Genomic DNA, 12931 nt, shown 5'->3' with positions numbered 1-12931 from the left:
GATCCCTGGGTTGGGAAGATCCCCTGGAGAAGGGAGAGGCTACCCACTCCAGTATTCTTGGGCTTCCCTGGTGACTCAGCTGGTAAAGAATCTGCCTGCAATGCAGGAGACCTGGGTTAGATCCCTGGGTTGGGAAGATCCCCTGGAGAAGGGAGAGGCTACCCACTCCAGTATTCTTGGGCTTCCCTGGTACCTCAGCTGGTAAAGAATCCGCCTGCAATGCGGGAGATCTGGGTTTGATCCCTGGGTTGGGAAGATCCCCTGGAGAAGGGAGAGGCTACCCACTCCAGTGTTCTGGCCTGGAGAATTCCATGGACTGTATAGTCCATGGGGTCACAAAGAGTCTGACTGAGCAACTTTCACTTATGAACTTATGAACACTGCTGTATATAATTGGCTCTCAGGGAGCATGAAATTAGTGAATTTAGACTGTAGCAGAAAGGATTTGTTAAATGCCAAGCTGGCCTGAGCCTGAGAACTTAGAGATTCTGTTTCCTAGAGACTTGAAAGGATAATAAGAATTCTGTTCAGGTTCTATGTCATTAAGTTGAAGGCTTTCTTGGCGAGAAATATGTTATTGAGGGCCTAGAGAGAAAATCTAGATGAGCTAGACTCCTAGGACTGTCTTTCCACTGGTTTACCTGTAGTCCTAACAAAGGATATTGTTCCTTGAGTCATCTGTCTGTAAACTAGGTCTGGTAATACAAGCCTTCTCTCTGACATATAAGTTTTTAAGCAATGTAATGCTCACAGGAACTATTGAGATGAAATATGTGACTTGAGAATCAAAAATTATTTGTATTAATAGTAATTGCTCATATTTATTGATGGTTTTTCATGTGCATTTTGTCACTGATAGTGTAGAAACCTCATGTCAGTTTTTTAAACAGATGCAGAAGCTCCTAGTCCTTGGCTTTTTCATATTTCAGCAGCCTTGAGCTTCTTCCAGATTAGTATAAACCCACAAAAGCAAAAAACACTTAATAGGAATTCCTTTCATCTAGGGTGGAAAAATGATCAGAGTAGACAGTGGGGAGTGAGTTATAATAGCTAACATTATGTAGTTTGTCCGTTTTATGTCAGTTGCCTCAGAAGCAGACGCTAAGGTAAGAACTCAAGTACAAACAGTTTATTTGGGAGGAAGTCCCCAGGAAACACCAGAAGGGGAGTTGGGAAGTGAGCCCAAGGAGGGAAGAAATAATGAGTGTGTATTCCGGCACATTACCACTGGGGGCAAGTGGAGCTTATCCTGTTACAGAACTCTGGGAACAGTTAGTGCAAAGGGGGCAGGGAGCCGGGCTGTGCCTGCATGAGCTCCCAGCAGCCACTGGCTGAGAGCCGCCACCAGCAAACATGAATTCCCTGGCATTTCTGGCCTGTCAGCGTGTGTGGGCAGAGCAGGCTTCAGCAGCCAGAGAAAGCCTCAGGCAAAAAGATGCAGGTGCTGGCAGTAAGGAGCCAGGCCAGTGTACTGAAATGTTGAAGACAAGGGCTATGGATGGGGCACTGACAGTGCCTGCTGCTGCTGCTGCTGCTGCTAAGTCGCTTCAGTCGTGTCTGACCCTGTGCGACCCCATAGACGGCAGCCGAACAGGCTCCCCCATCCCTGGGATTCTCCAGGCAAGAACACTGGAGTGGGTTGCCAGGGTTGCCATTTCCTTCTCCAATGCATGAAAGTGAAAGTGAAGTCACTCAGTCGTGTCTGACTGTTCGCGACCCCATGGACTGCAGCCCACCAGGCTCCTCCGTCCATGGGATTTTCCAGGCAAGAGTGCTGGAGTCAGGTGCCATCGCCTTTTCCGCTGACAGTGCCTACTAGATGCCAAACACTGTTTTTTATTCCCTATTTAATTTTTTATTGAGATGTAATTCACATACCATAAAACTCACCCTTTTAAAAGTATACAATCAGATGGTTTTTAATATATTCACAAGATTGTCAGCCATTACCACTGTCTATTTCCAGATCATTTTCATCATCCCCAAAAGAAACACCAAACCCATTAGAAGTCACTCACATTCTCTCCTCTCTCAGCCCCTGGCAACCACTATTATATTTTCTGTTTCTATAGATTTGCCTATTATGAACACAAATAATTGGAATCATACAATATATGGCTTTTTCTGTCTGACTTTTTTCATTTAGTGTACTGTTTTCAAGGTTTATCCTTATTGTAGCGTGAATCAAGACTTCATTCCTTTTTATGAATAAAGAACATTTCATGGATAGATATACCACATTTTGTATATCCATTCATCAGTTGGTATATATTTAGTTTGCTTCTACTTTCTGACTATGATGAATGATACTGCTGTAAACATTCTTCTACAAGTTTCTCTGTGGACATATGTTTTCACTTCTCTTGGGTATGTACCTAAGGAGTGGGATTGCTGGATCACAGGGTAACTTTGTGTTTAATCTTTTAATAAACTGCCAGATTGTTTTCCAAAGTGACTATACTATTTTATATCCTAACCAGTCATATTCCAATTTCTCACAAACTCACCATCATTTTTCATTGTGGTTATTTTTTATTAGACATCCTAGTGGGTGTGAAATGACATCTCATTGTATTTTGATTTTCATTTCCCTAATGCTTAATGATGTCAAGCGTCTTCTTATGTGTTTCTTGGCTGTAAGAATGTCTTCTTTGGAGACATTTGCCACTGTTATAAAAATAATAATAATATTATTATTCATAATAATGCCCGAGTCCCCCAGAAAGTTGCACAGCTATGATTCAAGCTCAGGCAGTCTGCTTCCAGAGCCTGTCCCTCTCAATGCTTCTCTAAACTTGGATTCAAAACATTTCGTAGCACTTCCATGTAGCATCCTTTCTTCATTTTTTAAATGAATATAATAATGTCTGACCTTATTGTTTCATAGGAGTTTAGAGTCAGCTCTTAATTTAGCCACAGCCCTATGCAGCTGTGTCATGGTAAGACATGATCCTTGCCCTCAAGTTGTTCATCATCTGTGGAGGAGATAGACAAGTAAACAGAACCAAAATTCAGCATGAGCATGTTTCTGTGAATGCTGGCCTTGAAGACTAGATAAATGCCAATAATTTTTTAAAATATTTCATTATGTTTATTTCTCTTGCCTCTCAAAGGAAACAGCTGAAAAGTCCAAGAGAGTGAGCACCAAAGAGATCTAATGAGGAGGCATCTGGGAATGGTGTCTGGAGCCTGGCACCTTCTCTTCAGTTTCAGCGCTGAGTTCAGTATATGCAAGTGTCTGCTACAACCGCCAAATCACCTGTATTTGCTTATATAGCAATGAGTTTTATTTTGTCTATTTGTTTTGCAATAAAGGAAATGGGGGTGGCTGGCTAGGAGGGGAAAGGCCAGAGCCTTCATTTCTAGGAGTGTTTTGGGAGAAGCTGTCAGTGTGCTCAGGGGCCGGAGGCAAGTAAGGAAACTGCATCAGGATTGGGAGAGTGGACCCAGATCTGGAACCCTTCTGAGTATAGCACAGCTGTGAACATGCTGCAGGGAGTGCAGGCAGTGAGAGAGAGCTGAGCAGGCTGTCCCCAGAGGAGGGAATTGGGAAACTCAGAGAAGAAGACGGCATTCTGCTTCCAGCCCTTCCTGCCACCATCAGCGTAACAGACCTCTAGCATCTGTGCTTCTCCTCAAGGCCCCAGCCGCTGGCTCTAGACACACGGCCATCCTGCTAGTTCCCCAGTGTCTCAGAGAGGGTGCCCCCAAATGATGCAGATACTTGTAGACTTTGAGCCCCTTAGAGATCTAACCAAATTTTTAAAATACTTTTTACCAAAGGTGCTATTTTTCTGTAAACTTTTTTTGGCAAGTTGATTTCATTCTTCAATTATTATCATTATATTATTGTTGTTGTTTAATATTTTATTTTCTTAACTAGAAATTAAGCTTTTGTAATTATTTTTCATTAGTCCTGCATTTCAGAGATGGGAGAGTTTGGGATTCTTCCTTGTGCAGAGATGCTATCACCCAGACATCTCCCCACCCTGCCACATGCAGCCTGGAATTCTCCTATGGTTTCCAGTGGGTCTGTAGTCTGCCAGAGGAGCAGGGGGTGCCTCAGACAGAAGCCATGAGAAGTATCCCCACACAAAGCCTTTAAGATCCACAACGCTAACTTGTTTTCATTTATTCTGATAGAGCCATACAAATCAGTATTCCAAAGGATGGAAACAAGCGCAGCTAAGCAAGACTTAGTTCCCAGCCTATCAATATGCTCGTTGATCCTGCACTAAGTAGGAGAGTGACTCTGGCCCATCTCTTCCTGTTTCTGGGCCTTAGTTTCCTCGGTGAACAGGTAGGAATGCATTAAACTTGATTTGAGGAACTGTAAATTCTGTGATTCTGGTAATAGGTCCAGAAGGAGAAGATGATTTTTCTCCTCCTTAGGATAAATGAAACCTTGTTTTTATGTAAGAATCAGATGACCAAATTTGACCTCGGTCTGAATGGCCCCACAGGTTGTGCTATGATGTAGAGCCCTCAAGTAAAGCCTACCCAGGAAGAGAGTGAGAAAGAGAACCACTTCTTTGTCTTTGCTTTTGCAGTTCATCTTTAACCTTCTTGGGAAGAAAAAGGACTCTCCCTTTAGAGATGAGGGGAAAAGAAGGTTTACATTTTAAGACAGGGAAAAAAGTGGAATCAAATCCTAAAAGTGTGACTGGGGAGAAGTCAGTCATTTCTGTGTCTTTTGACCCTTGTGATAATTAACCCCGCGCAATACCATGTTTAAGATGCATTTAGAATAACAAAATTAAAAACTTGACATAAGATCTCATTTTCAGAAAGCAGATTACAGACCACCAGAGGGAAATCATGGGGGCCGTATTGCACAGGCAACTCTGAGAAAGTTGTGCTGAAAATGTAATTCCTTCTAACCAGGTTTCCTTTTTCTCCTTTGAAAGAAGAACATTCCACTTTGTTTAGAATTCTGAGTTTTTGTTAAATCATCCCACTTAAAAGCTCTCTTCCAACCCAACTTATACAGTTTGAAATGCACCTCCATGTCAAAGTGCCTTGGAGAGCTCCCAACAGCACATCTTGACCAAGTTTTGCCAGCCCTTGAACACCAGAAGAGAGGGCGGGAGTACCAGTCTGTTTAAAAAAGAAGGCAGAATGTCTCCTCACCTGTTACCTTTAGGTCAGTGGCTGCCATCCAAGATGACCCTACCCTGCGATGTTGACCCTAACCTGCATTCCTCCTGTAAATAGGGAAGCTGCTGTCGGCACCATAGAGTCACGTGATGATGATCATTCACAGAAAGCTGCTAAATAGCCTAGTTTGGGGAGTCTTGCATAGAGCTTTGCATGGAGCAAATAAACAGAATTAAATCAGGTTCAGTTCCTCCAGCTCTCTAAAAGCACAGGGCTTAGACTGCAAGCTTCCTTGGGCTTTCTCTGTGTGTCTATGGTTTTTATAAAGACATTATAGCATCTGTTAAGATTCAGTGTCCATGGAAACCTTCTCACATGCCATGGCTCTGGACTCCATCACTGTTTTTGGAAAGCAGGGCTCCTCCACCTGCTAATAAGACCATTTGGACCTGTCTGAATGTCTTTCCTTTACATTTATGTTTTTAAATAGTCAAATTTCAAGAAGCAAATTTGGACAGGTTTCTTTTGCCTGTGTGTTTGTGAAATGTATTTGTATTTAGTAGGCTTCCATATTGCATTTAACTTGTTTTTGTAACTCTTGATTCTTTTTTTGGATACTATTGATAAATAAAGAAATTAAAACAATAACTGTGTCATTTTCCTTCCCCTCAATTAAGGCCAAATAAAGTTGTGAGAGGGCTTCCCAATGGCTCAATCGTAAAGAATCTTCTGCAGTGCAGGAGATGGAATTTCAGTCCTTGGGTCGGGAAGATCCCCTGATGTAGGAAATGGTAACCCACTCCAGTTTTCTTGCCTGAGAAATTCCATGGACAGAGGAGTCTGGCGGGCTGTAGTCCAAAGCATCACAAAGAGTCAGATGTGATTGAGCATGGAGCAAGAGAGAGAAAGTTATAAGAACATTAACCATTTACCTTATAAAAGTGAATTTGAGTTTCAAGAGGCTTAAAAGAGGCCTGAAAAGTTTATCTTAATCTTGGGACTGAAGCTGTAGGCAGGAAGGTTTGCTCATGGACTGATAAAACAAGTTTATTTTAAAAAAAAATCACTGATGGTGGGTCTGGATAAGAAATGATGAGAACTCTGGGAACATTCCTCTTTGAGAAGAGGTTAAACCAAATGACTCCTAAAGCTGCCAAGAATCTGATGAGACTGAAGGCTGATTACAGGTAAACTTGTATGAGAAGTCAAACAAACCTGGGAACCTGGCACAGGAAGCTTGTGAAGATCTGGTTGACTAAGCTTAGTGGCTATTTACCTGATACATGTGCATCCCATGCAGTAAACATTTCCAAGTCGACTGCATGTTGTCTGATCAATACCATCTTGGAGACACATGACCAATACTTATTTTCCAACCGCCTGTCCAAATGATTCTTACAGATATCATTCACTCCCCATGACCATTAATTCTGGCTTCTAGAAGAGCGCATTACAGTTGATGAGGTTTAAGCTGTCTTAATTTTAGTCATAGAAAGGCAATGCCAAAGAATGCTCAAACTACTGCACAATTGCACTCATCTCACATGCTAGTAAAATAATGCTCAAAGTTCTCCAAGCCAGGCTTCAGCAATATGTGAAATGTAAACTTCCAGATGTTCAAGCTGGTTTTAGAAAAGGCAGAGGAACCAGAGATCAAATTGCCAACATCTGCTGGATCATTGAAAAAGCAAAGATATTCCAGAAAAACATATATTTCTGCTTTACTGACTATACCAAAGCCTTTGACTGTGTGGATCACAATAAACTGGAAAATTCTGAAAGAGATGGGAATACCAGACTACCTGACCTGCCTCTTGAGAAACCTATCTGCAGGTCAGGAAGCAATAGTTAGAACTGGACATGGAACAACAGACTGTTTCCAAATAGGAAAAGGAGTACATCAAGGCTGTATATTGTCACCCTGCTTATTTATCTTCTATGCAGAGTACATCATGAGAAACACTGGGCTGGAAGAAGCACAAGCTGGAATCAAGATTGCCAGAAGAAATATCAACAACCTCAGATAGGCAGATGACAGCACCCTTATGGCAGAAAGTGAAGAGGAACTAAAAAGCCTCTTGATGAAAGTGAAAGAGGAGAGTGAAAAAAAGTTGGCTTAAAGCTCAATATTCAGAAAATTAAGATCATGGCATCTGGTCCCATCTCTCCATGGGAAATACATGTGGAAACAGTGTCAGACTTTATTTTTCTGGGCTCCAAAATCACTGTAGATGGTGATTGCAGCCATGAAATTAAAAGATGCTTACTCCTTGGAAGGAAAGTTATGACCAACCTAGACAGCATATTGAAAAGCAGAGACATTACTTTGCCAACAAAGGTCCATTGAGAGTTGGACTGTGAAGAAAGCTGAGCGCTGAAGAATTGATGCTTTTGACCTGTGGTGTTGGAGAAGACTCTTGAGAGTCCTTGGACTGCAAGGAAATCCAACCAGTCCATTCCAAAGGAAATCAGTCCTGGGTGTTCTTTGGAAGGACTGATGCTAAAACTGAAACTCCAATACTTTGGCCATCTGATGCAAAGAGTTGACTCATTGGAAAAGACTGATGGTGGGAGGGATTGGGGGAGGAGAAGAAGGGAACGACAGAGGATGGGATGGTTGGATGGCATCATGGACTCTATGGACATGAGTTTGGGTGAACTCCGGGAGTTGGTGATGGACAGAGAGGCCTGGTGTGCTGCAATTCATGGGGTTGCAAAGAGTTGGACATGACTGAGGGACTGAACTGAACTGAACTAAATTTTACTCGTTGAGTTAGACAAGGCTGTGGTCCATGTGATTAGATTGGCTAGTTTTCTTTGCAGCCAAAGATTGAGAAGCTCTATACAGTCAGCAAAAACAAGACCAGGAGCTGACTATGGCTCAGATCATGAACTCCTTATTGCCGAATTCAGACTTAAATTGAAGAAAGTGGGGGAAACCACTCACACCATTCAGGTATAACCTAAATCAAATCCCTTATGATTATACAGTGGGAGTGACAAATAGATTTAAGGGACTAGATCTGATAGAGTGCCTGATGAACTATGGACAGAATTTCTTTTTTTTTTTTTTTTTCAGAATTTCATGACATTGTACAGGAGACAGGGATCAAGACCATCCCCAAGAAAAAGAAATGCAAAAAGGCAAAATGGCTGTCTGAGGAGGCCTTACAAATAGCTGCGAAAAGAAGAGAAGCAAAAAGCAAAGGAGAAAAGGAAAGATACACCCATCTGAATGCAGAATTCCAAAGAATAGCAAGGAGAGATAAAGCCTTTCTCAGCGATCAATGCAAAGAAATCGAGGAAAACAATAGAATGGGAAAGACTAGAGCTTTCTTCAAGAAAATTAGAGATACCAAGGGAATATTTCATGCAAAGATGGGCTCGATAAAGGACAGAAATGGTATGGACTTAACAGAAGCAGAAGATATTAAGAAGAGATGGCAAGAATACACAGAAGAACTATACAAAAAAGATCTTCACAACCCTGATAATCACAATGGTGTGATCAGTCACCTAGAGCCAGACATCCTGGAATGTGAAGTCAAGTGGGCCTTAGGAAGCATCACTACAAACAAAGCTAGAGGAGGTGATGGAATTCCAGTTGAGCTATTCCAAATCCTAAAAGATGATGCTGTGAAAGTGCTGCACTCAATATGCCAGCAAATTTGGAAAACTCTGCAGTGGCCACAAGACTGGAAAAGGTCAGTTTTTATTCCAGTCCCAAAGAAAGGCAATGCCGAAGAATGCTCAAACTACCACACAATTGCTCTCATCTCACATGCTAGTAAAGTAATGCTCAAAATTCTCCAAGCCAGGCTTCAGCAATATGTGAACTGTGAACTTCCAGATGTTCAAGCTGGTTTTAGAAAAGGCAGGGGAACCAGAGATCAAATTGCCAACATCTGCTGGATCATGGAAAAAGCAAGGGCATTTCAGAAAAACATCTATTTCTGCTTTACTGACTATGCCAAACCCTTTGACTATGTGGATCACAATAAACTGGAAAATTCTGAAAGAGATGGGGATACCAGACTACCTGACCTACCTCTTGAGAAACCTATCTGCAGGTCAGGAAGCAACAATTAGAACTGGACATGGAACAACAGACTGTTTCCAAATAGGAAAAAGAGTACTCAAGGCTGTATATTGTCACCCTGCTTATTTAACTTCTATGCAGAGTACATCATGAGAAACACTGGGCTGGAAGAAGCACAAGCTGGAATCAAGATTGCCAGAAGAAATATCAATAACCTCAGATATGCAGATGACAGCACCCTTATGGCAGACAGTGAAGAGGAACTTAAGATGAAAGTGAAAGAGAAGAGTGAAAAAGTTGGCTTAAAGCTCAACATTCAGAAAACTAAGATCATGGTATCTGGTCCCATCACTTCATGGGAAATAGATGGGGAAATAGTGAGAGACTTTATTTTTCTGGGCTCCAAAATCACTGCAGATGGTGACTGCAGCCATGAAATTAAAAGATGCTTACTCCTTGGAAGGAAAGTTATGACCAACCTAGATAGCATATTCAAAAGCAGAGACTTTAGTTTGTCAACAAAGGTCTGTCTAGTCAAAGCTATGGTTTTTCCAGTAGTCATGTATGGATGTGAGAGTTGGACTGTGAAGAAAGCTGAGCACTGAAGAATTGATGCTTTTGAACTGTGGTGTTGGAGAATGGCTGAGTAATATTCCATTGTATGGATGTGTGTGTGTGTGTTTGTGGTGTATATATGCCACATCTTTATCCATTCATGTGTCAGTGGACATTTAGGTTGCTTCCACGTCTTGACTATTGTGAATTGTGCTGCTATAACCACTGGGGTGCATGTATCTTTCCAAGTTAGATTTTCCTCCAGATATATGCTCAGAAGTGGGATTGTTGGATCATATGGTAACTCTATCATCCTCTTAATTCCTTAAAACCAAGTTCAAATGCCATCTTCTCCCTTATCTCTCCAGCTAAGGTAATGACTTTCTTTTCTGAACTTTCTAACTTTATGATATTTATCACTTCATTAATTTGCATTTTAGCTATTTGACAAATGTGTTCTCTCTTTCTGGTCTGTAAGCTCCTCAAGCATTGGATTTGTGTTTGATTCATGTTCATGTTCTACCATGGTACCTGGAACATTGCTTTGCACAAAATCAGGGCTCAGTAAGTATTTGCTGAATAAAAAAGTAAACGATACAGTCACAGACAGTGAAAAACAAAGGTAACACAGAGAAATGCACATCTATTTATGTAAATTTCTCTCTCCTTGCAAAAACAATATCTATTTGCATGAAAGCATATACATGCATATATCTATGACTAAAGCTGTGAGTAGACACATCCCTTAAACTAAGCACATTATTATTTCTATTTTTATTCTAATTCAGACCTTCTTCTCAATGACTGACAGCAATAGCCTCTTAACTTATCTCTGTTCCTAGTTCTTCCAATGCCCTCAACCTGTACCTTCCTAAAGCACCTCTTTGATTATATTACTCCTTAGCTCAAGAATTCAAGGAGTTCTTGCATGGTAAAGTCTGGAAAAAGCTGAATGCTTTATTTTCTAAAGCGAAAGAAATCACAGTTATAGCCAGTGTTGTTGGCTTATTTTTAATTAATGTATTGTACTATTCCTTATGTGAGATTGAACATCTTTCCATGTTGGTCCTTGTTCTTTTGTTTCATTCCCTTCATTCATTTTCTATTGATTGTTGGCCTTTTTCTTACTGCTTTGTAATAGTTCTTCATAAATTATTATTAGCTGTTTGTTGTGAGGGTGGCAACATCCGGCAGTAGTAGATCAATTAGAAGGTTACTTCAGGAATGAGGTGAGAAATAATGGTGACTTGAATTAAGATAATGGCATTGGGGGACTAATAGAAGGTTAAGGAGGTAATATTGACAAGAGCTGGCTAATGACTGGCTATAGGAGTTGAGGAGGCAATGGTCAAGAATGACCCTAAGGTTCCAACTTGGATGACTTGGTAGATAAAGTGCCATTTCCTGGGGTTGGTAAGAGAGCAGGAGAAACCCACTGGCTGGGGAAGGGAGGAAGGAATGGGAGATGAATTCAGTTTTGCACAGATTGAGTCTGAGTTTGGAGAGATCTTGTAAGTAGTTGAATAGGAAAGTTTGGGAAGAGATCTGGACTAGAGATAAAGATTTTGGAAAAGTATAGAGATAGTATTCCTTTGTATAGACAAGATGGTCTATGGAGAATATATCAAATGAGGGGGGAAAAAGAAAAGACAGTGTTGAGTTGGGAAAGTCTATAATAAAGACAGAGACTCTTTTTGAGTAACTCTGGATATATGTATTTCTCCTGCTTTCTTATGGCATCATTAACAAAAAGTGTACACAGAAGAAAGGTACAATGGGTTTAATTCATACATGAAAATACAGCATGTAGAAAGTTCAGATGGGCAGTGGTGATAGGGATTCTATAGACAGGTCAAAACTGAGAAGGAACCACCGTGAATATATGAAGGGAAGTAACACAACTCATTAGAAAACCGGTTAAATAAATTTAGGAAATAGGAACAGGAAATGCACCCAGATCATGACCCCTGGAATGCATAGGTCTTAAATGACTTGCCATGGTCAAGTAAGAAACTTAGGAAACTTGATAATGTCAGGGCCTGTAAAAAGAATGTATTGCCAGGAAAATAAGAGACAAGGTTGTTAATGGATAAAAATAAAATATTTAACAAGGAAACCCGTACACAATTGTCAGGAGGACGAAACATTTTAAAGGAAATTTTGTCCTACAGAAGAGAAGGGACTTTATCCTTGTAGGCCTAGCCTCGTTTAAATTATATAAGTTAGCAGAATTTGTCATTTTCCAAGGAGCAGTGACAACTCAAAACAAAACGCCTGCTTAAAAGTTCTTCCACCAGACTCCACAGTTAAACCAAGTGGCCAGTAATATTTATCATTTTACATATTCTTTGTCTTTTGTAAATGCTATTTTTAACCTCATGTTTCAGCTTCTTGCTAACTGACCTGTATAACAACACTGTTCTCATTGTGACTGATAACTTTGTTGTTGTTCTTGTGTCGTCACGGAGTTGTTTCCGACCCTTTTGTGACCCTGCCAAAGGGTAGACCCCCAGGCTCCTCTATTCATGGAATTACCCAGAAAGAATACTGGAGTAGGTTGCCATTTTCCTTCTCCAGGAGATGTTGCCAACCTAGGGATCAAACCCACATCTTCCACATCGGCAGGTGGGTTATTTACCACTGAGCCGCCAGAGAAGCCTGACTGGTAACTTCCTGAGAGACAATATACTGTAATGTTTAATACCAGGCATCTTGAGTTTATATCCTGATCCTTCTCCTGCTCTTTACCTCTTTGTGTCCCAGTTTCCTCTCGAAGTGGCATAACAATAGTACCTACCTCATTTTTTTTCTTTTTTTTCAAGGATTCAGTGAGGTATTGTATGTGATTTTTTCAAATAGTCTTTGGTACATAAAAGTGCTGTGTAAGTGTCAAATACCATCCTTATCACCAATTATTTTAATCTATTTTACAATACAGTCTTAAAATTTTCACAATGACTTTGTGAAAAAGATATTTTACAGATGAGGAACACACAGTTTGTAAAGTTTAAGGAACTTAGGTAAGAGCTCACAATTAGCAAAGAACAGAGTTGGGCTTCAAATCTGCATCCCTCTCTTAGTCATTTTACCTTGCCATAATCCTTCCCTTTATTTTAAAAATTATTGCATCAGTATGAACCACAAATTAATCATTAATGTTCTCTATGTAATCGCTGAGCACATTTAGTAATTAATAAATTTTTTCATTTAGTTCTAATAACTGTCTGCATATCTTCTCAC

At 40.6% G+C, this 12931-nt stretch overlaps 1 protein-coding gene across 1 annotated transcript in view; it reads left to right on the top strand.

Moving 5' to 3' along the window:
• The window catches only part of FSTL1 (follistatin like 1), a 56956-nt gene extending 51211 nt beyond the window's left edge, over positions 1-5745 (top strand). Inside the window, exon 11 of the mRNA XM_027530435.1 lies at positions 3114-5745. Within this exon, the coding sequence (XP_027386236.1) occupies positions 3114-3158 (45 nt within the window). The 3' untranslated portion in view covers positions 3159-5745. The remainder of the gene's footprint in view (positions 1-3113) is intronic.
• The last annotated feature ends 7186 nt before the right edge of the window (positions 5746-12931 follow it).

This window comes from Bos indicus x Bos taurus, chromosome 1 (genome assembly GCF_003369695.1).
Source record: "Bos indicus x Bos taurus breed Angus x Brahman F1 hybrid chromosome 1, Bos_hybrid_MaternalHap_v2.0, whole genome shotgun sequence".
Classification (NCBI taxonomy): Eukaryota; Metazoa; Chordata; class Mammalia; order Artiodactyla; family Bovidae; genus Bos; species Bos indicus x Bos taurus.
Note: the sequence above shows the minus strand (reverse complement) of the source record. Positions and strands in the feature narration are given on the sequence as shown.